Here is a 27,216-nt window from a genome sequence, read left to right as displayed (position 1 = left end):
TATCACATTTCCTAATACTTCCAGTTTGGCTCAGATGAGAGCTTTTGTGTGGTGCTTACAATGGCTCAGATCAAGGTGTGTGCTTGCCATTTCCTGTTTGGATAAAGCTGCTGTTTTCCAGGAAACTCGTCCCCCGCTAACATCCTTTGCTGCAGCGCCAGTCTGTGAAATCGAAAGTGTTTGAGAAAGAAGTCAGGGCGTCGTCGTTTTCTGTGAGGCTCCGTTATTTCAGAGGCTCCATCAGTGAGGTGAAGTCCTCAGAGGACATCAACAACTATGGAGCTTCTTCCTCTCGTGTGTCTCTGTCTGCTGAGCTGCTCTGGAGACGGTAAGAAAACTGATCATCATCACTGACAGTTTGTCATTTCACTTGATTTCATCTGAACAGGAACAATGTGGAAACATGCTGGATGTTAATCAGGCTGCTTCCTGCTTTAAGTGCGCACGAGACACCTGCTCAGCGCCCGGTGACGTCACATGTACCCCGATAATCAGCGCACATCGATAGTATTGATCGGATCGATTATAGAAGAGTTACAGCAGAATGATAATGAGTTTTATTGTCACAACTTCAGCCAGACTTTAGTTTTTCATGTCTGTTTCCTGTTTTCTCCTCACTAACTCTCATGTCATTTCAGACCCAGCCTCTCCCCTCTGCTCTGCATTACCTGTTGGTTTGATCACCTCACCTGCTCCACCTCCACACTCACCTGCTCCTCATCAACTAAACACCCCCCTCAGTATTTCTACTGATCCTGTTACATCAGTTCTTTGCCAGATTGTCTAGTGAGTTAACCTAGCTCACTACGGGGTTCCATTTGTGCCAAAAATATGTCGACATGCGCACTGTCTATGTGGACTGAACATGTGAGAAGACATGTGTTTATGTCTATTAAACGCTGAACTGTCGTTGTGTCATTTGACTTTGTCATTACATCGTGTCATCATGCTGTGTCACTTGACAAAGCGTTGTTACGATGTGTTGTTTGACAGTGTCCTCATGTCCTCACTGTGTCTTGCTATGTGTCCTTACTGCATGTCGTCTTAATGAGTCGTTTGACGTTGTTACTACGTGTCGTCTCGATGTGTTGTTTGATAACGATGTTACTATGTGTCGTTAATATGTGTCGTTACTGTGTGTCTTCTTGATAGTGTTGTGTCGATCACGAACGTGTCGTTCGAACGAACGGATCTTTTCAGTGAACGAAGTGAACAAGATCACTTCATGGACTGATTCGTTCCTTTCTCAGTTCAGTTGAGCTCAGCTGATCATGCTGGCCGGGAACTGCTGCGACTCACTCAGAGAACTGTGAGGACGTGATTCTTGTTCACGCTGTGATTCGTTCATGATTCACGAACCTACTGCAGGCAGAGAACTGACGCTGAGGACGTGATTCTTGTTCACTGTAGGAGCCAAAATGTGCATCTGTTTTGGATTGTTTATTTTTGTTTAGGCAGTGCACATCATTATTATTACTATTGTTGTTTGTTTTTTGTCATCTTGTTATGATTACAGGTAAGAGGAAGTGGGTTGGGCCTCCACATTATTTCACCTGCGCAGTTTGTTCGCGGGCGCTCCAGTAGACAAAGAAGGTTGAGTGAGGCCCTATATTTTTTCTTTGACCGTAATTTTGATGTAACTTTGACCATCATTTTTCTACTTGATTTTGATCATAACTTAATATACTTAATAAACTCAAGAAACATATCTGGAATTGGACTTAAGTTTTTCATTCAACGAGTCACAGAAAGGAGCCTGCTTAGCCTCTCAGCGGACTATTTATACATTAAATAAGACGCTACATTCACGTACTGTGCTGAAAGTGGCGCTGTGTCTCTCAGCCAGGACAGAGGAGATGATGATGAGTAACTGTACTGCTAAAATTAGCGCAGTGTTGCTAACATCCGTGTAGCATCATCTTAAGTGATCTTACTGTGCACAGAGGACACTTTCACCCTGTAATAATTTTAGTGCATGTAAACCACTCAGAGCAGCGCTGCGTCTCCTGTGAATGATTGTGTACTATGGTCCCTGAACACACCGTCCCTCAGTAAGTGAAGGTGAACCTCAGAGCTGAATTATTAACTGAATGACGGATCGTTTGGCTGCTCATCAGTTCAGGGAGTTGGAGAGCACTGAACGATTCGGTGAACAAATCTTTTGAACGAATCATTTTACTGAACAGATTCTAGAGATTCAGTTCAGTAAAAAGAACTGCCGTTCCCATCACTACTTCTTGATGAGTCCTCTGACAACTTCGTTGTGCCTGGCTAGCACGGTAGCGCCGGGCGCCCCCTTTCCGGTCAGCAGACTGATTTATTTTGCATGCAACATAGCCTACTAACAAGAACCAACTGAAATCTATCTATCTATCTATCTATCTATCTATCTATCTATCTATCTATCTATCTACAGAGAGAGAGAGAGAGAGAGAGAGAGAGAGAGAGAGAGAGAGAGAGAGAGAGAGAGAATTATATGAACAATAATACCAATAAAGATTAGTCAGAGTGATCAGACTTTATTTGAATGTTACAATACAGTAATGCAGTAAAATAATAATCAAGGGGCAATTGTTGATCACTGCTTTCACACAAACTGACACTGGAAACACAGGGCCAACTGTCACCAGCGTCCATTGCAACAATGCCCTCTAAGAAAAGGCCCAATTATGGCAGTAAACACAGTTTGTGGCTTGCTGCATTACAGTGTGTCCACTGAACTTCAAAGTTTACTGAGCACCTAAATGTAGTTGGGTTTAAACATACCATTTCATTTTAAAAGTAAAACAAATAACAAAAAATATCGATTAGACTATATTTAATTCCAATTAAATCTGCACTGTCATCTTCTTTTGTATAATGTTCTTTTGTATGACTCTGAAGTAAGCAAGGATCTCACATGCAGTGAAAAATCTTATAAAATACTCTCTGTGTTTATTTCCACCAACAGTCGGATGCATCATTTTTCCATGTCTCTGTTGGGTTCCTCCTTACAGACTGAAGGATGAACTGAACTGTTGTGGCCCAAAGAGGGCGCTCACACCAAAGTGGTGACGTCAGAGTTACCCACAGCCACCCTGTGGTGATGAACAAACAAACAGTTAACAGCAGTGTTTAAGAACTAATTACACATTTCCAAATGGAGTTTCATGATCAATTGACGCCATCTGTAACAAAAGCCAGGAAAGGTCTGAGTGTTAGATGTTTGTTCATCACATAGAAACAAACGTAGCACACATCACAAGACCCATCAGTCTTGTGGTCACACTCAACTTGGCCCTGAACAGACACTCCACAGCAAAACCTGTAGAGGGAAAAAACTAAAAAGCAAAGTCAGTCTCCAAAACACATGTACCATACGTACATGTGTAACCAGTGTAGTGTAACAGGTTTGATTTGACAATTCCTCTTTCAGAGTAAAAGCCTATAATTGTTAGATTAACACATTTCAGCTTTCAGTGCACATGTGATAAGTAGTGGCGACAGCGTGAGGGAAAAAAGTACCGCTGAAAAATAATGGCACATAGTGCAAGTACAGAACCCTGTGGCTGACAATTTAGGCATGGTGGTGTGGTGCTGTATACATTACCGTGTGTGTCGAACCTGCAGGAGCTGCTCTGCCCCTCACAGGTAATATCTACCAGATTATAGTGAGGACATATTCAAAATCTAACCCTAACCCTACAACAGCAAGCACCAGGTAGATGTCAACAATGAAGCCAGCAATGCTGATTGTGGATTCATGATCATTGTTCACCATCAGAGGGAAAACAGTCCTGCAACTTCACATGAGTACTGCTCATCATTCAATAGGGCTCTGCAAAGAAACACCCAGGCACTTTTCTGTGGCCTTGGGTGAGCTTTGTATTACACACAAAACATGTAATAAGGCTACTCACTAACAAACTGCTTACTGTATATGATCTACTTATCTCATATCAGCCACTGAACGCACTACATTGTGTATATATATGGGAACTATACAATTGTACTGTGAGGTCACTGACGTTACTGTGTGACGTCATTAAGCCTCCTTCCTGCTCACGCGAGTGGCTTCCAGTGGGGTGACAGCTGAATGTGGAGCCCAACGCTGCTGGAGTCCTGGACACACAGCGCTAGCGTAGCTTGTTTGTTAGCTTTGCCGAAAACGCACACTACACTTTGACAATCTGGACGCAGAGCATTTAATTTAAAATAGCAATGACTACAATACAGTGTGATTCATGACTTCAACATGACTATTACCATACCGCATTTACAGCAGTGACGTCCCTGTAATAAGGTGGAGAGACGGCGTACCGGGGAAACTGACGAACTGCTCCGCACACCCTTGCGTCACTCTCTGTTGTTCTTGTCCCGCCCCCCAGCCAATCAGTAACCGAGGAACTTAACGTTGCCTCATGACTGACGAATAAGAGGTCGATACAACAAACAGCAGTGTAGGATGTACAATAAGCAGGCTAGGTGTCAAACACACATAAGTAGTTGCAGACAAACACTATTTTACACAGTAAAGGACTATAACAATAACAAAGATCTGATCAAGCAAACGTTTTTAAAAAGATATAACTAAACTGTTACGTTGATAATGTGGAAACTTCTTTAGGAAAAATTCTATGGGAGTTTGACTTTAAGATCAAGATTCAAAGATTTGTTAGTCACACGCATTGTTGTACCACAAATTTTATAAAATCAAGATGAGAGATATAAAAATGGCAAAGATAATGATATAACAGTCTTAATTTAAAAAAAATAATTTCTCATATATATATGAAATGTCATTATCTTTGCCAGATATATATATATATATATATATATATATATATATATATATATATATATATATATATATATATATATATATATATATATATATATATATATCTGTGAGAGTTCTGCACAGTATCTTAGTTGTTCTTAGGACTGCCTTCTTCTGAACAGAGACCTCATATTTGGCCGGAATTGCGTAACTACTAATGGCCGTAAGCGGTCATTTTGACCGCTCATTCTGTCATGATATTTAAAAAAAACAAAAACAAAATCGAAATAAAACTAAAATGTACATTTTAACAAGTTTAATTAAACATTTATCAATATTTTGATCATCACACATAATAAACCGTAATTATTGTATACGTTTTAAGATTCTGATATAAAAAAAAACTCGGAACAAGAAAATTAACAATTAAATCATTCATTTCATTCAACACTTTATAATGTATAATCTAAAAAGCTGGAAACGAGCTGATCTAAAACAAAAACAAAAAAAACTGGTCACAGTCTTTGCAGATTATCTCCGCTCTCCTCACACATGTGCTTGTGGCATTTCAAGTGTCCGACATTTTGTTTCGTTTGCAGCTCAGGTTTGCTGCTGTTGCGGTGGTTGCTTCCGCTGCTGCCCACCTTGTGCCGACTGCTGCGGCTCCTTTCCCCTCCATGTATTCTGCCCTCAGCTCCTCTGCCAGCTTCCGCAGGACTTTCCTCCGAGCTCTCCTGCTGCTGCTCCCTGAATAAGATGCGGGCATTGATCCCAGCCAGATCGAGGATGTTATAGAAGACACTGGCCATCTTCTCTACCACCCTTGACATAGTACGCCCTCGCATCTGGTCCGGGACGTCCACGCCTTACTTGGTGTTGTTGTAGTACATCACAGACTCTGGTTTTGCCTTCGCCCCACTAAAGGTGCCCACACCTGTATGCATGGTGCTCAGGATGCAGACATTCTTCCTCGGCTTTCCCTGGTACACAGTCAGAGTCGTATCACTCAATCAACATCTTTGAATCTTGAATCTTGATCTTAAAGTCGAACTCCCATAGAATTTTTCCTAAAGAAGTTTCCACATTATCAACGTAACAGTTTAGTTATATCTTTTTAAAAACGTTTGCTTGATCAGATCTTTGTTATTGTTATAGTCCTTTACTGTGTAAAATAGTGTTTGTCTGCAACTACTTATGTGTGTTTGACACCTAGCCTGCTTATTGTACATCCTACACTGCTGTTTGTTGTATCGACCTCTTATTCGTCAGTCATGAGGCAACGTTAAGTTCCTCGGTTACTGATTGGCTGGGGGGCGGGACAAGAACAACAGAGAGTGACGCAAGGGTGTGCGGAGCAGTTCGTCAGTTTCCCCGGTACGCCGTCTCTCCACCTTATTACAGGGACGTCACTGCTGTAAATGCGCTATGGAAATAGTCATGTTGAAGTCATGAATCACACTGTATTGTAGTCATTGCTATTTTAAATTAAATGCACTGCGTTCAGATTGTCAAAGTGTAGTGTGCGTTTTCGGCAAAGCTAACAAACAAGCTAAGCTAGCGGCTGTGTGTCCAGGACTCCAGCAGCGTTGGGCTCCACATTCAGCTGTCACCCCACTGGAAGCCATCAGCCCCTACAGCTGGCGAGAGGAAACCAGATAGGCACTGGGTGATGTCAGTCAGTGGCATGCTTTGATGTCAACAAGGTTATCAGCATGAGAAAACGAAACCGCTAAGCAGCGCTAGCTTCGGTAGCTAATCAGGGCACGTCATGCACGTTATCTGTGGACTGAGTCTCGCGCGAGCTGAAAGGAGGCTTAATGACGTCACACAGTAACGTCAGTGACCTCACAGTACAATTGTATAGTTCCCATATATATACACAATGTAGTGCGTTCAGTGGCTGATATGAGATAAGTAGATCATATACAGTAAGCAGTTTGTTAGTGAGTAGCCTTATTACATGTTTTGTGTGTAATACAAAACATGGATGGTGTAGTGGCAAATAAATCTGGGTCATGATGAATACACCACGCAGTTCCACCTGTGCGCTAACAGTTAATTTGAGTCTGATGTAAGACCAAGGTTTGATGCTCCCTTTATAATAACAAGGCTGAAGTGAGCGAGCAACAGGTGCAGCCACAGCTCACCAAGGCCACAGAAAAGTGCCTGGGTGTTTCTTTGCAGAACCCTATTGAATGATGAGCAGTACTCATGTGAAGTTGCAGGACTGTTTTCCCTCCGATGGTGAACAATGATCTTGAATCCACAATCAGCATTGCTGGCTTCATTGTTGACATCTACCTGGTGCTTGCTGTTGTAATCGCAATGAAATGCGACGAGAAGCATCTGTAGCACTAAACTTTTCTCGCATCAGTCTCCCTGCACCAACTGTCTGTACGATTAGTGTATCTGTGGTCACAACATTGGAGTCTAATACTGTCATGATGTCATTACACACAGAGATGTCTTTGTGTCAGTTTATCACTCTGTCTGCCTCTGCACAGAATGCCCATCGACATCAAGAGACATCAAGTGCTGGCAGGAGTAAGTGTGAGAATTTCTGTTAGAATATAGTTTAACAGTTTTTCCATCCGTGTTGGTTGCAAAAAATCTGTGATTCGAAGCTGCATCATTGTTTACAGCAAATCTCAAAGAGCCACATGAGAGCAAAGCCATAGGAAGATTTTGAATATGTCCTCACTATAATCTGGTAGATATTACCTGTGAGGGGCAGCGCAGCTCCTGCAGGTTCGACACACACGGTAATGTATACAGCACCACACCACCATGCCTAAATTGTCAGCCACGGGGTTCTGTACTTGCACTATGTGCCATTATTTTTCAGCAGTACTTTTTTCCCTCACGCTGTCGCCACTACTTGTCACATGTGCACTGAAAGCTGAAATGTGTTAATCTAACAATTATAGGCTTTTACTCTGAAAGAGGAATTGTCAAATCAAACCTGTTACACTACACTGGTTACACATGTACGTATGGTACATGTGTTTTGGAGACTGACTTTGCTTTTTAGTTTTTTCCCTCTACAGGTTTTGCTGTGGAGTGTCTGTTCAGGGCCAAGTTGAGTGTGACCACAAGACTGATGGGTCGTGTGATGTGTGCTACGTTTGTTGAGTGTGCTGACCAGCGGCATCACCGTGTGGTACGGCGCCTGCTCCGCCTCCTGTAGAAGGACCCTCCAGCGCACCGTGAAAGCAGCAGAGAGGATCATCGGTGCCTCTCTCCCCTCCATCCAAGACCTCTACACCTCTCGCCTCACCCGCAAAGCTCTCTGCATTGCGAGAGACCCCACCCACCCGTCACACAGTCTCTTCACCCTGCTGCCATCAGGGAGGAGGCTGCGGAGCCTGCAGGCCAGGACCAGCAGACTGAGGGACAGCTTTATCCACCAGGCTGTCAGGATGCTGAACTCTCTCCCTGCTCTGCCCCCCTTCCACACACACACCCTCCCTGGACTCTGACTCTCCACCTGCTGCCCCCCTCCCCCCAATCCACACGGACTCTGAATGCCCCCCCCTGCTGTGCACACACACACACACACACCCCGCCCCTGGAAAACAACAATCAGACCTTCAGACACTTTATCACTTTATCATCACCAGATAAATAAGCTCTCTTTATATATATATATATATAAAAAAAACAAAAAGAAAAAACAAACCAAAAACCTATTCTCTTTTTTTGTACTACTGTTTACATTCACGTTTACATTTGCACTACTGTTACTTGCCTTGTCTATTTATGTCAAATGTCAAATTGTACAGTTCTATTTACTTTTCTATTTTTCTATATATTTATACATGTTTATTCTTTTTATATGTTAAGTCACTAGAGGTTGAGAGTAACGAAATTTCGATTCTCTGCTTGTCCTGTACATGCTGCAGAATTGACAATAAAGTTGACTTTGACTTTGACTTTGACTTTGTTTCTATGTGATGAACAAACATCTAACACTCAGACCTTTCCTGGCTTTTGTTACAGATGGCGTCAATTGATCATGAAACTCCATTTGGAAATGTGTAATTAGTTCTTAAACACTGCTGTTAACTGTTTGTTTGTTCATCACCACAGGGTGGCTGTGGGTAACTCTGACGTCACCACTTTGGTGTGAGCGCCCTCTTTGGGCCACAACAGTTCAGTTCATCCTTCAGTCTGTAAGGAGAAACCCAACAGAGACATGGAAAAATGATGCATCCGACTGTTGGTGGAAATAAACACATAGAGTATTTTATAAGATTTTTCACTGCACATGTAGAGTTTATCAGATCTCAGATTGCTTTATATATGCAAACCAATGAGACTCCAGATGTTTCTAAAAGTATTTTATGGGAGGCCCTAAAAGCATTTGTTTGAGGACAGATTATTTCCTACTCAGCTCAGTTGGTCAAAACAAAAAATGAGAGAGGAAGGAATATTACAGGACAACTTGTGGAATTGGACAAACGGTATGCAGTATCTCCCACTCCTGACCTGCTCGTTAGGAGGACAAGTCTGCAGACTGAGTTCAATCTCTTGTCCACAGCTGAGACAACCAAATTAATAAATCGTTCCAGACATAAATATTATGAGCATGGGGAGGGGATAGGAAGGCAACTGGCCCATCAGATAAGAATATCCGAGGCATCTAGGTATATAACTGAAATTCGCACCGGTTCTGGAAATACAACAAAAGACCAATTAGAAATAAATCAGGAATTCAAACAATTTTATTCTAAACTATATACAACAGAAACAGCAGCTAATTCGGTAACTATACAAGAGTTTTTTGATAACTTGGAGATCCCTTCCATCTGCCAGGAGGATAGGTGTTTGTTGGAGGAGCCTATAACTCTAGAGGAGGTGACCTCAGCAGTACGCAGCTTACAAAGCTCAAAAGCACCAGGGCCAGATGGGTATACAACTGAATTTTATAAAACTTTTGTCACTGAGGTTGCGCCTCTTCTCTTGAGAGTTTTTAATGAATCATTTGAGACAGGGTCTCTTCCAGCAACATTTTATCAGGCAACAATCTCTCTAATACATAAAAAGGGTAAAGACCCACTGGACGCAGCATCCTACAGACCAGTGAGTATTAAATGTAGACACCAAAATTCTAGCTAAAATATTGGCGATTAGACTAGAAAATGTACTCCCAACAATAATTCACAAAGATCAAACAGGTTTTATTAAAAATAGACAACTGTCTCATAATATCCGCAGACTATTCAATAATATATATACATCTAATACCAACTCACTCTTGGAAATAATATTATCACTGGACGCGGAGAAGGCCTTTGAAAGGGTTGAGTGGGGTCATCTCTTCTCGGCCCTGTCAAGGTTTGGTTTTGGCCCGAGGTATATTTCTTGGATCAGGCTCCTTTATGCATCTCCAATGGCTTCAGTACAGACAAATAAGATTAGATCGGAGTACTTCAGGTTAACACGTTCCACTAGGCAGGGATGTCCACTATCTCCTCTGCTTTTCGCACTGGCAATAGAACCTCTGGCAGTCTTTTTGCGGGCTTCAAAAGAGTTCAGTGGGATTCACCGAGGATGCAAGGAGCATAAGGTTTCACTGTTCGCCGATGATTTATTAGTATACATCTCGGACCTTTCTAAATCAGTCCCTGCAATAATCTCAATTTTGAACAAATTTGGACAAATATCAGGATATAAAATAAATATTAGCAAAAGTATATTATTCCCAATAAAGATCATAAAAGGCCAACAACTCTTTAACAAATTACCCTTCAGGATATCAACTCAGTTAAAGTATTTAGGTATTAACATTACCAAAACTTTTGCAGGTCTATACAAAGAGAACTTTCAAAAATTACTTGACATAACAACAGAAGACCTGCAGAGATGGTCCCATATTCCCATAACATCAGCAGGTCGAATCAACATAATCAAAATGACCATCCTCCCCAAATTTCTTTTTTATATCAGTGTATTCCCATGTATATCAAAAAGAGTTTTTTTCAGAGCATAGATAAAATAATCTCAGAATTTATTTGGAATAAGAAAAAACCGAGATTAAGGATGATCTTTTTACAGAGACCAAAATCAGTAGGAGCCCTCTCATCGAAAACCACGCCTTTGCACCCTCTTTTACAAATACATTATTTAAGAATTGGTACGAACAAGGAATTCATACCTTCCTGGATATAGTCATAGATCAAGTTTTTCCAACATTTGAACAGATACAGGAAAACTACAATATTCCAAGGTCACAGTTTTATAAATATTTACAGATAAGGAGTTTTGTTATTCAGAATAATCCATCATATCCGAATTCTCCCAACCCATCCTCAATGGAATTGATACTTATGCAAGATCCCTCTAAAAAGGGAGGAATATCCAAGATATACGATAGTCTGTCAAATCTGGCTGGCAAAGCTACTACAGATCATCTGAGGTTGGCGTGGCGGGATGACCTGGGCAGAGAGATCACAGAAGATCAGTGGCAGAGAGCCCTAACACAAACTCATAGTTCTTCAATATGTGCAAGGCATGGCCTCATGCAATTTAAAATAATACATCGTCTACACTGGTCAAAACAGAGGCTTCATAAAATATTTCCCTCAGTGGATCCCTCATGTGACAAATGTGGGCTTGGACATTGGGTCATATGTTCTGGAGCTGTCCGAAGTTATTAAATTACTGGGACAATTTCTTTCAGATGGTATCAAATATCTTACATAGACCTATTAACGTAGATCCACTGGTGGCGGTTCTAGGAATTATTGATTCAAGCATAACGAAAAGCAACATGGAACAAAACATGGTTTCGTATGTCAGCCTACTTGCACGAAGATTGATATTACTTAATTGGAAAAAAAAAGACGGCGCCAACTTATTCAAATCTTATGACAGATGTTATGAGACATTTAGACCTGGAGAAAATCAGATTCCAACTGAGGAATCAGGAAAGTAAGTTCTACAGAATTTGGCAACCGTTTATTGATTATTTTAACCACAACACATAGTCTGAGAGGAAGATATAGAAGTGCCTTTAATAGAAGGAAAGAACTTTTATTTATTTGTTAATCTTCATTTGATTCTATTTATTTAATTTTATCCCCCCCCTTTTTTTCTTTTTTTTTCTTTTTCTTTTTTTTTTAACCTGTCTTCATCTGTCTATTTTTCATTTTGAGTTACATAAGTTAATACAACTTACATGATTCATACATGATGTCAACGTGTACGTGTATATGTGAATGGTGTTTGTACTGTCGGATATGTTGTATGTTAAAAAGAGGAAAATCAATAAAAAAAAAAGTAAAAAAAAAAAAAGATTTTTCACTGCATGTGAGATCCTTGCTTACTTCAGAGTCATACAAAAGAACATTATACAAAAGAAGATGACAGTGCCGATTTAATTGGAATTAAATATAGTCTAATCAATATTTTTTATTATTTGAGTTACTTTTAAAATGTAATGGTATGTTTAAACCCAACTACATTTAGGTGCTCAGTAAACTTTGAAGTTCAGTGGACACACAAACTGTGTTTACTGCCATAATTGGGCCTTTTCTTAGAGGGCATTGTTGCAATGGACACTGGTGACAGTTGGCCCTGTGTTTCCAGTGTCATTTTGTGTGAAAGCAGTGATCAACAATTGCCCCTTGATTATTATTTTACTGCATTACTGTACTGTAACATTCAAATAAAGTCTGATCACTCTGACTAATCTTTATTGGTATTACTGTTTATATAATACATAAACACATGTCTTCTCACATGTTCAGTCAACATAGTGCGCATGTCGACATATTTTTGGCACAAATGGAACTCCAGAGCTCTCCAGCGTTCAGTATTCTGATTCTGATCCTGCCTGTCTGTGACTCGACCTGCCCTTCTGGACTTTGGACTCTTCCTCTTGCCTGCTCCCTCTGGATGTGTTTGCTCCGCTGACTGATTACCTGGTTTGACCTTCGCTTGGTATTAAAACCTATTTTTGCAACTGAACTGTTTTTGTGTCGTGTTACTAGGTTCCTGCCTGCCATTTTGTGAAGCCTGACATTTATCTCGAAATAGTCTTTAACATTATGGCGTCATTACTGCTGAGTGTGTGTGTGTGTGTTTGTGTGTGTGGGACTGGTCTCGTTCCTGCTGTGACTCTAAAAGTTTCTATTTCTGTTCTATTCCATCTATTTCTATTTCTCCTGTGATGAACTGAAACCTTCCGGATGTTGTTGGACTGTAACCGAGTACAAGTAGATAAAGTAACGAGTAACGTGTGTAACTCTGAGGTTTAGTAACGGACCCTGAAGTGTCTTCTGTGGTTCTCTGTGTTATTCATGTTCCGGGGTGCAGAGCTGTGAACCTGGAATCTGTATAACAGGCTGAAGTAAAAGTAACAGCAGAGAGGAGGAAGTTGTGTCCAGCTCGTCAGTTTTAACAGCAGAGGAAACATTTCTCCACCCACTAAACTAAATGTTCATCATTGTTCCTCGAATGACGTCATCAGACGTCTCGTTCTGTCCGCAGCACAAAGATTTTCAGTTCACTGTCACAGAGGAAAGAAACAGAAAACATTCACATTTAAGATGCTGGAATCAGAATTGTGACTTTCTGTGTGAACTCGAGTGGATTATAACAATAAGTGATGATTAATATGAGAGTTATAGAAGTTCTGTATTAATGGCAGCAGCTGGTTTGTGGTGGATGATGGTGGAGCAGGACTGTATGAGATATCACATACAGGGCTGCAGGTCACTGAGGCCGAGAGCTTAATACATTTATATATTTGGTCAGACTTTATAAAATCTACTGTGTCATTAAAATAAACAGATATATACGATTAAAAATGGCAAATTCATAGTTAATTAAACTTTATTTAAAAGTCATTTCACTGGGGGGGGCGTGGCTGGATGGCAATGGAGTAGGCTGTGTTTAGCGTGGGCTCCCGCCTAGCCTGTTTTAATTTTGCTTTTTTTTGTTTGACATTTCACTATTTTGATCCGGGAAAGATTTCAGCACGCAACCGTATACCTAAGTGATAAACTGAGGCGCATAGATGGCATCGAATCTGCGAAAGTATAAATTTACCGGATCCTCTAACACCAGGCCCAGCACCTCCTCGGACCGAAGTAGCTCTGAGCAACCAGCAGGGTCGCCACCATCTCCGCGGGCTTTTGGCGACATGGACACTTCAGCCCTGAAGTCTGAAATTCTTCTCTCGCTGAAAGCAGAAATCTCAGCGGTGATAAAGACGGAGTTGAAAAATGCTCTCACGGAGGACTTCGACTTTCTCAAGAGTGAGTTACAAGCGGTGAAAACCGAAATAATCAACAGCACCGCAGTGCTGCATACGGAGATCGACCATGTGAAGGCTAATGTCAAGAAAATGGAGGGCGGCTTGTCCACCTGGTCGGATGAGGTGGTCACTCTGCAAAATGCGGTGAGGGATTTGAAAGCAGAAGTAACAGGGCTGAAGGAGCAATGTGAGAATATGGAGGGGCGATGAGGAGGTGTAATGTGAGGATCCTTGGTGTCCCCGAAACGCCCGGCTCGAGCTCTACTGCATCGGTTGCCAAACTGCTAATGGAGGCGCTACAACTCGAGAAGGAGCCGCTGATCGACCGCTCACACCGGAGCCTGGGACCGGCAAAACCCGGCGGTAAGCCCCGCGTCATCATCGCCAAACTGCATTACTACCAGGAGTGTGCAGAGGTGCTACGCCGCGCACGCACCCGAGGCTCACTTCGCTACAACGGGGATCAGATCACCGTCTTCCCTGACTACACGGCGAGCGTGGCTAAGGCCCGGGCGGCTTTCACGGAGGTGAGGAAGCTGCTGCGCGACCGACAGGGAGTCCGGTTTGGATTATTGTTCCCGGCCCGACTCCGAATTACGTACGAGGGAGCTGACAAGCAGTTTACCGACCCTGAAAAAGCGATGGCCTATGTGAAGATGAACATTATCTCAGCCACGGACAATGGAAATGAAACGTAAGATTGAACTCCTTTAATGCTGTAAATATCCCAGAGTGCTGGTGAGTTATACTCCTGTCGGCTGGTACTCTTATGTTCAGACTTGTACAAATTTGTATTGTTCCGGGCCCAGTTGTTCATGTGCTTTTACGACCTACAATGATAAGGAGCAACTGGATTTCGAGGTGTTAAGTTGGCTTAAATGTCGCGTTCCAGCACTTGAGGCTTATTTGATTGTCTATAGTTGCGCAAAATGTTAATTTATTTCCCTTTTTTATTCTTACTGTTAAGGCTATTATTATTATTATTACTATATTTTGGTTAACTATTATTATATTTATTTTATTTAATTTTTTTGTTGCTATATTTATTTACTTTCTTAATTTACTTCCTTATTTCACCGTATTAATACTCATCTTATTTCATCTATTTACTTTCTTTATTTGTGAGGCTGGTGATCTGGGCTACATTCCCCCATAACAAGCACTAAATGTGTGGATTCCTATTTGGAAGTGACTGTTATCACCATGCTCAAGTAGGTGATGGGGTGGGTATATATGCTGGACCTGTTTGTTTGTTTGTTGGGTTTACTCTGCAAGACTTATGCATTGATACTATTTTCTTTTATTCTGTTTCAGTATACATGGGTTGCATATATAGATTAAAAGGATGTACGTAGTATGGCCAGCATGAGTAGTATTAGCAGATATGGTGGTCACCCAGTTAAATGTGTGAGCTGGAATGTAAAATCCCTGAATCATCCTGTGAAATTAAAAAAAGTTTTTACACACTTAAAACGACTTAATACAGACATCGCATTTTTACAGGAGACCCATATACGCTCAGTCGATAATCTGCGTCTCAGCAGGAGATGGGCAGGTCAGGTGTTTCAATCCAATTTTCAGTCCAAGGCAAGAGGGGTGGCCATTTTGATCAATAACACAGTGCGATTTACAGTGTCTAATGTTCAGATTGACTCAGATGGGCGATATGTTATTGTGGTTGGGGAATTACACACACTTCCAGTCATACTCGCCTGTATTTATGCACCAAATTGGGACAATCCTATGTTTTTTAATAATTTTTTTTCTCTTCTACCAAGCATGTCAACACATAATCTTATAATTGGAGGAGATATAAACTGTGTACTCTCACCTCTTGATCGGAGTAACCTCGGGAGAACACCCCTGACCAACTCTGCCCAATCTATTAACCTATTTCTTGAATCCTATGGTGTAGCTGATGTGTGGCGTTTCCGTAACCCCACCTCAAGGGCCTACTCTTTCTTCTCCCCAGTTCATAAAACATATTCGCGTATTGATTGTTTCTTTCTTGACAAGAGAGCTTTGCACTCTGTACTAGAATGTGATTATGAGGCCATAGTTATCTCAGATCATGCGCCTCTGACTATGAAAATACTCACCCCTGACACACAACCCATCTATCGCCCGTGGCGACTTAATGCTCTCCTTCTCTCAGAGGAAGAGTTTGTAAACTTTATATCATCCGAAATCAGTTTTTTTCTTGAGGTCAATCAAACTCCAGGAATGTCCGTTTCTACTGTTTGGGAGTCATTAAAGGCATATCTAAGGGGTCAAATTATTTCATATTGTGCGAACAAAAAGAAGACAAATACTGATCGCCTTAAACAGTTAACCAATGAAATACTAGAACTGGACAGGTTGCTTAGCCACTCCCCCTCAGCAGATTTAATTAAAAATTGCATTACGCTACAAACAGAGTTTAACAACTTGACTACCCGACAGGCTGAGTATATTATTTCCAAAACAAAACATGGCCATTATGAACATGGGGAAAAGGCCGGGCGACTGCTTGCACATCAGCTGCGCCAAAAATCTGCTAGTCAAATAATTCCAGCAATACATGATGATCAGGGTATAAGATGTACTGATAGCAAAGATATTAATTCCCGTTTTAGTAAGTTTTATCAGTTATTGTACACTAATGATTTAACCACTGACTCATCTGACATTGGAGAATTCTTTAAGACCCTGAATATACCATCTGTAAATTCTGAACTAGTTGCTGAATTGGAAAGGGATCTCTCAGTCATGGAGGTAGTATCTGCGATTGGTGACTTGCAAAGTGGCAAATCCCCAGGGCCAGATGGCTTTCCAACAGAATTCTTCAAGAAATTTGATAACCAGCTCTCCCCTCTATTATTATCAGTATTTGAAGAATCTCTCCTCACAAGATCTTTACCCTCCTCCATGCGTGAAGCAGTAATCTCGTTGTTGCTCAAGAAGGACAAAGACCCTCTTAACTGCAGCTCATATCGCCCTGTTTCCCTCCTTAATACAGATGCAAAAATTCTGGCAAAGGTATTAGCTCGACGCCTTGAGAGGGTGGCTCCAACCATCATCTCCCCTGATCAGACGGGCTTCATAAAGGACCGCCATTCCTTTTTTAACATGAGGCGCCTATTTAAGATCCTATATGGTCCATTTCCACCTACCCACGGCAATAGCGAGGTGATACTTTCGCTTGATGCTGAAAAAGCGTTTGACTGTGTTGAATGGGACTACCTTTTTCAGACGCTGGAGGCATTTAAATTTGGCCCGAAATTCATTTCTTGGATAAAAATTTTATATACTTTTCCAAGGGCTGCAGTTCGTACTAATAACAATATATCCAGATTTTTTGAGCTGCAACGAGGTACAAGACAGGGGTGCCCTCTATCACCACTCCTGTTTGCGATCGCAATTGAACCACTTGCAATAGCTTTAAGACAGAGCTCCATGATCAAGGGGATTCGGCGGGCAGGTTCGGAACATAAAGTGTCGTTATACGCGGATGATTTGTTGTTGTTTATCTTGGACCCCCTCCCTAGTATTCCAGAATTACTGATCTTACTTGCAAAATTTGGAAGTATATCTGGCTATAAGGTCAATCTCCAGAAAAGTGAGCTGATGCCTATTATTTCCACAGAGGGGTCAGATATTGGGCAAAGTCCCTTCAAAATTAGCCCTAAAAAATTTAGATACTTAGGTGTATGGGTAACACGTACTTACAAGGATCTCTACAAGGCTAATTATCAACCTCTGCTATCCAGTTTCAAACGAGATTTAGATCACTGGGGTGCCCTACCTCTCTCCCTGGGAGGGAGGATAAATTCAATTAAAATGAATGTGCTTCCCAAATTTCTATATTTATTTCAGAATCTTCCCATTTTTTTAACAAAATCTTTTTTTTTCAATTTGGATAGTCAGATATCAGCCTTTATATGGAATAAGAAGCAACCAAGGATAGGTAAAAATGTGCTACAGATGCCTCGTACATGGGGAGGCATGTCACTCCCAACCTTCAGATATTACTACTGGGCTGCTAATATAAGGACATTGATGTATTGGATGAGGAGCGATGCTGATAACCTCAGCTGGTTAATACTAGAGAAGGCTTCAATTGAACGTACTTCGCCTGCAGCTTTGTTGTGCTCGAAATTGCCTTTCAATAAGCCCATTTCTAATTTTACATCCAACATAATTGTTATCCATACATTGAAGATTTGGAATCAGTTTAGACGATCTCTTAACATGACAGAGCTGTTGCTTGCCGCTCCAGTGACGAAAAACCACATGTTTGCCCCATCGATAATCGACAATGCCTTTGACTCCTGGTCACAAATTGGAATTAAGTCATTATACGATCTCTACATAGAAGATAAATTTGCTTCCTTTGAACAGTTATCACAAAAATTTGGTATTCACAAGTCAGATTTCTTCAGATATTTACAAGTCAGATGCTTTGTTGCACCTAACTCAGACTGTTTCCCCTTATGCCCTCCCACGTCACTTCTAGACTCAATCTTTAAATGTTTTACAGTCTCCAAGCAAATTATCAGCAAAATTTATAAATTGATCAATTCACATCAAGTGACCAGTCTAGAGTCTCTTAAGCACGCATGGGAAGCAGACTTGGAGGAACCTATTTCAGAGCTGGTCTGGCAAAAGATTATTCAGAGAATTTATTCCTCCTCTGTATGCCAGAGACATGCTGTGGTACAGTTCAAAATCGTACATCGTCTTCATTGGTCCAAGGAAAGATTATCTAAATTCAAACCAGATTTGGACACAACTTGTGACCGATGTAGACAATTTCCAGCTACATTGTTGCATATGTTTTGGACCTGTCCAAGGCTGCATGGATTTTGGCGATCTATATTTGAGGCCTTCTCTAAAATATGTGGGAAAACGGTGCACCCATCCCCTTTAATTTCATTATTTGGTGTGACCCCACTGGATATCTCTCTTAGTAAGTGTAATATAAACATGATTGCATTCTGTTCTTTGCTGGCCAGGAGGCTTATTCTCTCTAAATGGAAAGACTCTCAACCGCCCGCATATGGACATTGGATTAGAGAGGTCATGTACCATATCCATCTCGAAAAAATTAGGTATACCACTCGAGGATCTGTTGGAAAATTCTACTCTACTTGGCAACCCTTTATGACTTTCGTTGGAGATGTGGCTGCTGCCAACTTTACCGAATAATTAATGTAACTGTGTACAGTAAATACGTATGTGACCCTGTGAAATGCTGTGGAACAGATGTCATATTTCTCTCTCAATGCTTAACTTTTTCACTTTTATTTATTTTTTTAAATATCTGGCTATGGGTATACGTATTCTAAATTGGTCTAGCATCTTGGGGAAGGGTTTATGTTATGTCTGTTTACATTGTGTTTATTCATGTATCTTTGTATTGTTTGTATTGTTTTGCATAAATGAAAACCGGAAAATACTAATAAAAAGACTTTGATCAAAAAAAAAAAAATCATTTCACTGTTAATAAGCAATGAGTTCTTTATAAACAACATATTAGTAACTGTTTACTGTAATCAATGTTAATAATAAAGACTGTGGGGTTCATTTATAAACATCATTTGTGTAAATTGCAGCTGATGTTTTCAACCTTTACAGTTACTGAATAAATGTTATATGAGCCATGTTATTGTTTCTTAACAGTGAATTTAAGAAACTAAATGTACCGTAAACTGTTCTCCACATGAACCCTCTTATTATGAACACTTTAGATTATTATTCAGATTTTTTTAAATTAATAAAGTAATTATCTATCTATCTATCTATCTATCTATCTATCTAAACACTGTAACATATAATCATATAAAAGTTCCAATAAGTTTGATTAATTTAAGTAAAACGTGGTCATATTTGTCAAATGCAGAGAAATGCATCGATTTGGATTTTAGTCTTCAAAACGTAGAAATTGGAAGTTTGCTGGTTTGATTTCCTGGATTCTGCATCTGCTGAGCCTCTCAGAGCCGTTAGCTCGGCTGGAGACCTTCAGATTTAAAGAGAAACATCAGTGAATATAATTCTGTTTGAATCACAATCACAATTCTCTGTCATGTGAAACTTTAATCTGATGTCCTCAGAAAGTTCAGTGAACATATTTGAATGACAAAGTGAAACAACATGTGTGTTCAGCTGTGGAACAGGATAGTTTGGTGGTTAGTTGTGTCTTTGAATCCAGTCCAATAAATCAAGATGTGACATGAATAAAACTACAACTTCTCCTGGTGTTATAAAGATGAACAGTTTCCACAGCTGAACACATTTTGTAACATTCAAACACAAACGCTCAATAACAGAAACCTGATTAACTTTACTGTAAGATTAAATATACTTAAAATATGTCAGTACAAGCTGGACACAACCAAAACTATCATGTTAGAGGAAACAGCTGTTTGAGTTTTTGTTGTGTAAAGTTGTTATCTGACTTTGTTTCCTGATGACTCAGCATGTTAACATACTGACAAACATGTTTTTATCTTCCAGCTGTCAGAGTGGTCGTGGAAGAAGACAGTGATGCTGTTTTACCCTGTTTGATCAGCACCAAGGAGGACATCTCAGGAAAACTGTTTCACTGGTCGAAAGATGGTCAGAATGTGTTCCTGTATGATGCAGGCGTTCACAGTGAAGGTGAGCAGTTCAAAGGTCGAGTCTCATTTTTTCAAGATCAGCTGCAGAACGGCGACGCCTCCATAAAGATCACAAGAACAAAGATGGCCGACAGCGGGACCTACAGCTGTGATTTTCCACGTCATCAACCGAGACAAACATCCATCATCGAGCTTGTTGTTGGTGAGTGTTTTCATTAAACAGTTAAAGATGTCGCTCATTTACTGCTGCGACTGGTTCCAGAGTCCCAGATGGACTTTTGTTCAGTGGTCAGAATCCACATCTGGCAGGGCCTCGAGCCCACAGAGCTGCAGCCACATCTGGAGAGACGACCTCTGTATCAAACATGCTGATATCAGAGACACACTGCAGATTATGTCTCTCTGTACAATGAAGCTTCAGCCGTCTGTAGGAGATGAAATATGACTTTTACACAGTATTACCTGTCTGTTTCAAAACTATCTAACATGTTTGTTTTGCCTTTCAGAACAAGTCTTAAAAGACAGAACAGGTGAAAACCTCCCAGGTGAGTCCTGATTGTGCTGACGTCACTCTCCACCTCTACATGTCTCTGTAAATGTCTTCTCAGGCCTGTCAGTCTGAACACTTACATCTGTGGGCCTGAACCTCTCTGTGTTCACCTGACTGGGATCAGTCGTCACTTACAGGTGGACACGTTTATTATATTATAGTTATACAACAACATCTTTTCAGTCCAAGAAGCCTGTGTGTTATTAAATCTGATGCTTTTATTCAAATTGTCTCAGAACATGAAGAAGTTATTGTGCAATATGCTGCAGTAAAATAATACTACATTTCCCAAAAAGCCTGATATAATATCCTTCACTGGACCAACCTTTAGACATGGACAAGAAATAATTTAATTTAAAAGTCAAATGTTAGTGCAGTTGTTTCTGTTGGAAAATTTCAGTTCACAGTCAAACAAGCTTTGGAGCTTCAGTATCATCTGATCATCTCTTGGTGCTTCTGAACTGTTTGTGTCGATACTGAGAAGAGTTTCTAATATTCAGTCGAACATCGTTGACATTAAACACTCTTATGTTTAATAAAGGTAAATAAATCAACCCAGATAAATCTTTCACAACCTTCTATTGGCATAACATCATTTAACTTTATGGTTAATTTTTCTTTTCAGGCAGCATAATTAAATATGTGAAACATCAGGTGTGTTCACCTTTGCTCACTATGTTTTATATTTCTTTAACAATCGTTATACAGTTTAACAAATTCACTGTATATGTTCGTCTGCCTCAGTCCCATAAAACGCTGCTGGAGGTTTTTATTGTGTTTTTCTCTTCACAGTAAACTGTATACAAGCAGAGTGTAGATGAACAAAATCACAATATGACATTAATAATGCTGAAACTGTCTCTCTATGATCTGTTGGTTATATAATGTGTTCTCAGGTGCAGCTCCAGAGCCATGTATCAGGACACTTGCTGACTCAAAGGACTCGTCTCTGCTGCAGTGTGACGCTCACGGTGTTCCACGTCCTACAATAAAGTGGAAGGACAGTGATAACAAAACTCTTCCTGCTGAGGAGCCACAGATCTCAGGAAGACGAGGTCGATTTTACATCACTGTCAAGATTACTGTGACCAAGACCAACAACTATCGCTGTGTAGCTACACAGGAGACACTCAACCATCAGGTTGCTGCTGTGATCCCCGTGTATATTCAAGGTGAGATTCTTCCTAGTTCTGATTTAATATGTAAATAATAATGATAATATCTCTCTCACACACACCAGGATTAAACAAACAAAAAATAACTTTGTGTTCAGTCTGAATTCACCTTTTAATCTTTTAATTAACATCATTAATTATTGTCTTTGTGACGATGTACAACATTTATTAATCATTAACACTCTATGTGCTGTATGTGATATGCAGTTAGATTCACAGTGTTACACTCACTCTGTTTACAGTAAATATATTTCAGAGGAAACATCTGAGGACAGTTATGATGCTCACTGACAAGTTTGTGCATCAAACTGCACAAATCTTTATTTGACTTTATATTTCATCGTAAAAGTTTGAGTGAGAACAGTTGTGTTGGATCAGATTCATGAGTTCATTTAGTTGATTAATCAGAGAAACTTTGAGTCCTGAAACACATCTGAGCTCCGTCTCCTGGAGTCACACTGGAGCTGCTTCTGGTTCTGATGTCACAGGATCTTCATCACTGAATCTTTTTGTCAGTGACATAAAAGAATGATGTTGGTACCGGGCTCAGGTCCACTGAGGAGCTCAGACTGAAAGTGGTCCTGAACTCTGAGCCTCCTTTTCTGTCAAGTTTGTGGCTCCTTTCCAGTTGAGAGGCAGTTTCCACAAACGAGGCCTGTAGTGAAGCTCCACAGCTGCCTCTTCTGCTGCTGACTGTTTAAATCCTTCACACCGACTGTCTGTGAGTTCACACCTGGACAAGTTCAATGTACAGACATGTGGTGACTGAACAAAGATTTCTGCATCCACACACTAAAATGAATCACAGCACACAAAGTGAGTCTCACACACAGCTGAGCTGGTTGTTCAGCACATAATAACTAGGAGGTGTAACTGTGGAGGAACTGATGGACCCGACTGACAGAACTGGATCAGAACAGACAAACAGAATATGAGCTGCTGAGTGAGTAGAAGAGGAAACAGAAGATAATCTGACACGACGCTGATCTGAAGTGATGAGTTATGATGAGAGATAATAACAACATGAGTCATTAAACATCATCACAGGTTTTAACTCACTCTGACACAATAAATCACTTTCAGTACTGTTGAGTTATGATTTATAACATTATATAATATTGCTGGAATTATAAATGATTGAAGTTACAGAACAGTTGTGTTGGATTACTTCAGATTAGAGCTGCGAGGTACGACCTTAAAATGATATCAAGATATTTTAAGGCCACATCCTGATATAAGATGTGTAACTGGATAATGTGAAATGTTCTCAGAAGAACTTCAGAAGTGTTGGGACGAGCCACAAAATCAAATATCTGAATATGTTCGAACAAATAGGCCCAACTGTGAGATCAATACTGATGAATGATGATTGTTACTTTCACAAAACATTAACAGGATGAGATTTCTGATCAATAATCATCATTAATGCTGATATAATGACTCAGTGGGTAAAGAAAGTATTAGAACAAGTCGGTGAGTTCAGAACATGACGTCACTTTACTGTAATGAGCCTTTAGAACCAGGAGACAGTTTTGATATATCACCATGTGAGAATATCAAATATCTAAAACAATATATATTCTCATATCATGATGACAGTTTATATTGTTTATGTTGCTCAGCCTACTTTAGATTGTACAGGTGTTCCTATTAAAGTGTCCACACCCAAACTATGTTAACAGAAGGAGACGAGCTTTTAATGATCCTGTGTTTCACATTTCATGACACATTTTCTTTATTATTTAATGTGAATAGAAACAAAGTTCACATGACGCACAACAAATGTTTAAAGTTGAGGAGCTGCTGTAAAGTCGTCACTGTCGATGTGTTTCTGTCATGATGGGAGGCAGAAAAAGTGTTTTTTTAAGGAGAAGTTAGAAAAGTTTTCTTGTCTTTTCTTATCTAACGATGTAACGAGGTGTAATTAAGGCTTCTGTTTCTCTGCTCTTCATGTTTCTCTCCTTCTTAAACACTCTGTAATCCTCATGTACCAGCAGAGAAGTGATGAACAGGAAACATGTTTCATTTATAATCCTGTAACTGTCCTTTATACCGGATCAGAACCAGGTGAGATTGTGTTCTGGTCGTGTTGTTTGACAGACAGCTGGAGGAGTGAGTGCAGTCAGTAGTGCAGCAGTGGATGAGTGAAGATGTGCTGTGTGGATGTTGAGCTGTAAAAACAAACCAAAGGAAACCAAAAGCCACGACACAAAGATGTGTGAGCAGATGTTGTGAAGGAGTTGTATACATGCAGCACATCAGGCCCAGGTGTGTCCCACGCTGCTGATGAACCTCCCAACAGGTCTGCAGCCCTGGAGACAGAAAGCACAGCAACAGCAGAGTGAAGCCGTCAGAGAGGCCGTCACTGTTAGCTCTGTTTAGATTAGAGAGATTAGAGAGAGACTTTATTAATCCCAACCACAAACTGCAGCGTTACAGCAGCCCAGTTACACAAGAATCACACAACAGACAACATGGAGCCACTCAGACAGGAAGAGAAGAGTTTAGTCCTCATGTAAAGAAGAACGAACAACATCACAATGTTTCATTTATAATCCTGTAAATGTTCTTTATAACTGATGTCATTTATCTTTATCTTCACAGTTCCACCTCCAGACCCAGGTGAGATTCTTCCTCATGTTCTTTTGATCACATCATGTTATATTTGGTTTCAAAAAATGTGATGTGAGTTCAGATGGAACAGAAAGTACACAAAGGTAAAAATTTTTCAAACTGAGTGAAGAATTTCATCTTCTACTGAGACTCAACTTCAGTGATCTACAGACTGTGTTGACAACATGGAGACACTCAGACAGGAAGAGAAGAGTTTACTCACTGAGGGTTTGATTCTTTTATTTCTCAACTACAAACTGAACTCACACTGAAAACTGGGACCAAACTTTAACTGTGAATAAACACAATGATAGTTCCTGTAATAATATGAGATCATGGAGCTTTGAACTGAGTTTCTACTGGACACTAATTAAAACTTGTAATTAGCACCATTGTATTCAGGCTGTAACTACAAGTCTCCAACATTAATGATCATCTTATAATTGTAGTAATTGTGACTATTAAAGCAGCAGAAGCTGATCAGAGATCTGCTGAAGGATTTGATGCTGAAGGATGAATTCAGATTCAGAAATCAGGACCGAACCTGTTTCACAGCAACATAAATGATCAAACTCTTCAACCTTTCAAATCAAATCTAGATCCTGCTGTGATCTTTAGTGAGCTTTAGTGAGCTGAGACAGAAGAATTGTTCTGATTCTATCATTTAAAACTCTGTGTGGAGATGTGAAACTGTCTCTCAGTCTATATGTGTCTATAAGAAGCTCTAAATATTGATTCTGTTCTTTTATTAATGAGTTAAAGTATATTTATGTTTCACAGTCGGAGCTTCAACAGACTCTCGCTTCATAAAACCTGCGACTGTGTTGATGTGCTGCCATCAGGGCCCAATAACTGTGGACCCGACCAGCACCAAGAAGCTGACAGTGATTTTAATCTCCATGTTTGTGGACAGTAGTCAGTGGTGGAAGAAGTACTGGGATACTTTACTGAAGTGACAGAAGCAGAAACACAAAGTAAAAATACTCTGTTACAAGTAAAAGTCCACTTGAGTAAAAGTGTAAAAGTGTCAGTAAAAGTGTTGTGAAGAAGTTTTATATTTTCTCAGATGATCCTGTGTTTTTACTGTCAGATCAAAGTGATGAATGGAACTAAGTCCATTTGTTTCTTCACTGCTGGGACCAGAACCAGAAGCAGCCTCTGAGCTGTGGAGCCCAGCAGGAGGAAACTGGACCTGAGATCAGAGCTAACATCACTGTTCCTGCTCACATTCATCCCAGTGGAGTTTTCATGTGGAACAAGTTCAGACTTCAGGAGCAGACTCACCTTTAGTGGTTCTGTGTGGGCTGTGAGGTCCAGTCTGCTGCTGATCATCTGACCTCAACTTCTGACTCTCACATCCACTTTTATCTGTTTCAGGGTCGTCAGCTGGATTGTTTATTGGTGGAGTTGTGTGTAGTCTTTTAGTTGCTGCTGTTGTGTATCACTTCAAGGATCGCATCAGGCAAATTTGTGCATTATGTAAGTTTAAAGATTGTATCAACATATTAATGATGAGCAGACAACACAACTCATTCTTTATGTTTCTCATGTTCAGAGTCTTGACAGATGTTTTATTCTCTCTGACATTAATCATTCTGTGTATTTACACTCAGAGGAGGATCAAGTTTGTGATTTTCTTGAGTATAACTTTGTTTTTGTTTCCTTCTGATCCAGGTTCAAGACCAAACACAGCCAACGGACCAACAGATACCTCTGAACGACCAAGTAATTTAGAACTACTTTCTGATTCAGATCCTGCTGAATTGATTGAAAATCATTCAGCACCAGTTTGAGTCTCAGATGATGCTGAATGACAGTGAGAACATCTTGTCTGGTCACTTATTTCAGTTTGAGGAGTAAAACCTGGTTTCAACATTAAACTGAGTCTCAGGTTCAGGTGAGGATTGGTGTTGTGTTGCAGCAGATAGTTGTGATGGTAGAACAGAAGGTTGTTTGTGTGACGATGTGCATGTAGCTCATTCTGCTGTCATCACTATGTTACCACGGCAACAATCTCTCCCTGAACTGTCCTCATGTCCTGAAGCTCATCCAGATCATAGACAGTGAGATCTTACAGTTAATACATTTATATAAAAATAAATACACATAATCAGTCCTCGTCTTTATCTCACAGCACTCAGTCACAAATAGTGTCCAAGTCAAGTGTCGGACTCAGAATCCTGTCAGAGTAAAAAGACGTCAGTCGCTCTGACACGTTTGTCTGATGGCTGAACAACATCTGAACCGACTCACTTCCT

At 40.3% G+C, this 27,216-nt stretch overlaps 1 protein-coding gene across 3 annotated transcripts in view; it reads left to right on the top strand.

Moving 5' to 3' along the window:
- LOC119021757 (V-set domain-containing T-cell activation inhibitor 1-like) overlaps positions 1–27,216 on the top strand; it is a 43,080-nt gene continuing 15,864 nt past the window's right edge. The window contains exons 1-2 of one of the 3 annotated variants that reach the window (XM_037102255.1): positions 1–328; positions 20,517–20,822. In XM_037102255.1, coding sequence (XP_036958150.1) covers positions 277–328; positions 20,517–20,822 — 358 coding nt within the window. In that variant the 5' untranslated portion in view covers positions 1–276. The remainder of the gene's footprint in view (positions 329–20,516; positions 20,823–27,216) is intronic. The other 2 variants (XM_037102253.1, XM_037102256.1) reach the window with 2 other exon arrangements.

Source organism: Acanthopagrus latus, chromosome 6 (genome assembly GCF_904848185.1).
Source record: "Acanthopagrus latus isolate v.2019 chromosome 6, fAcaLat1.1, whole genome shotgun sequence".
Taxonomy (NCBI): Eukaryota; Metazoa; Chordata; class Actinopteri; order Spariformes; family Sparidae; genus Acanthopagrus; species Acanthopagrus latus.
This window is presented reverse-complemented; position numbering and strand designations above follow the sequence as displayed.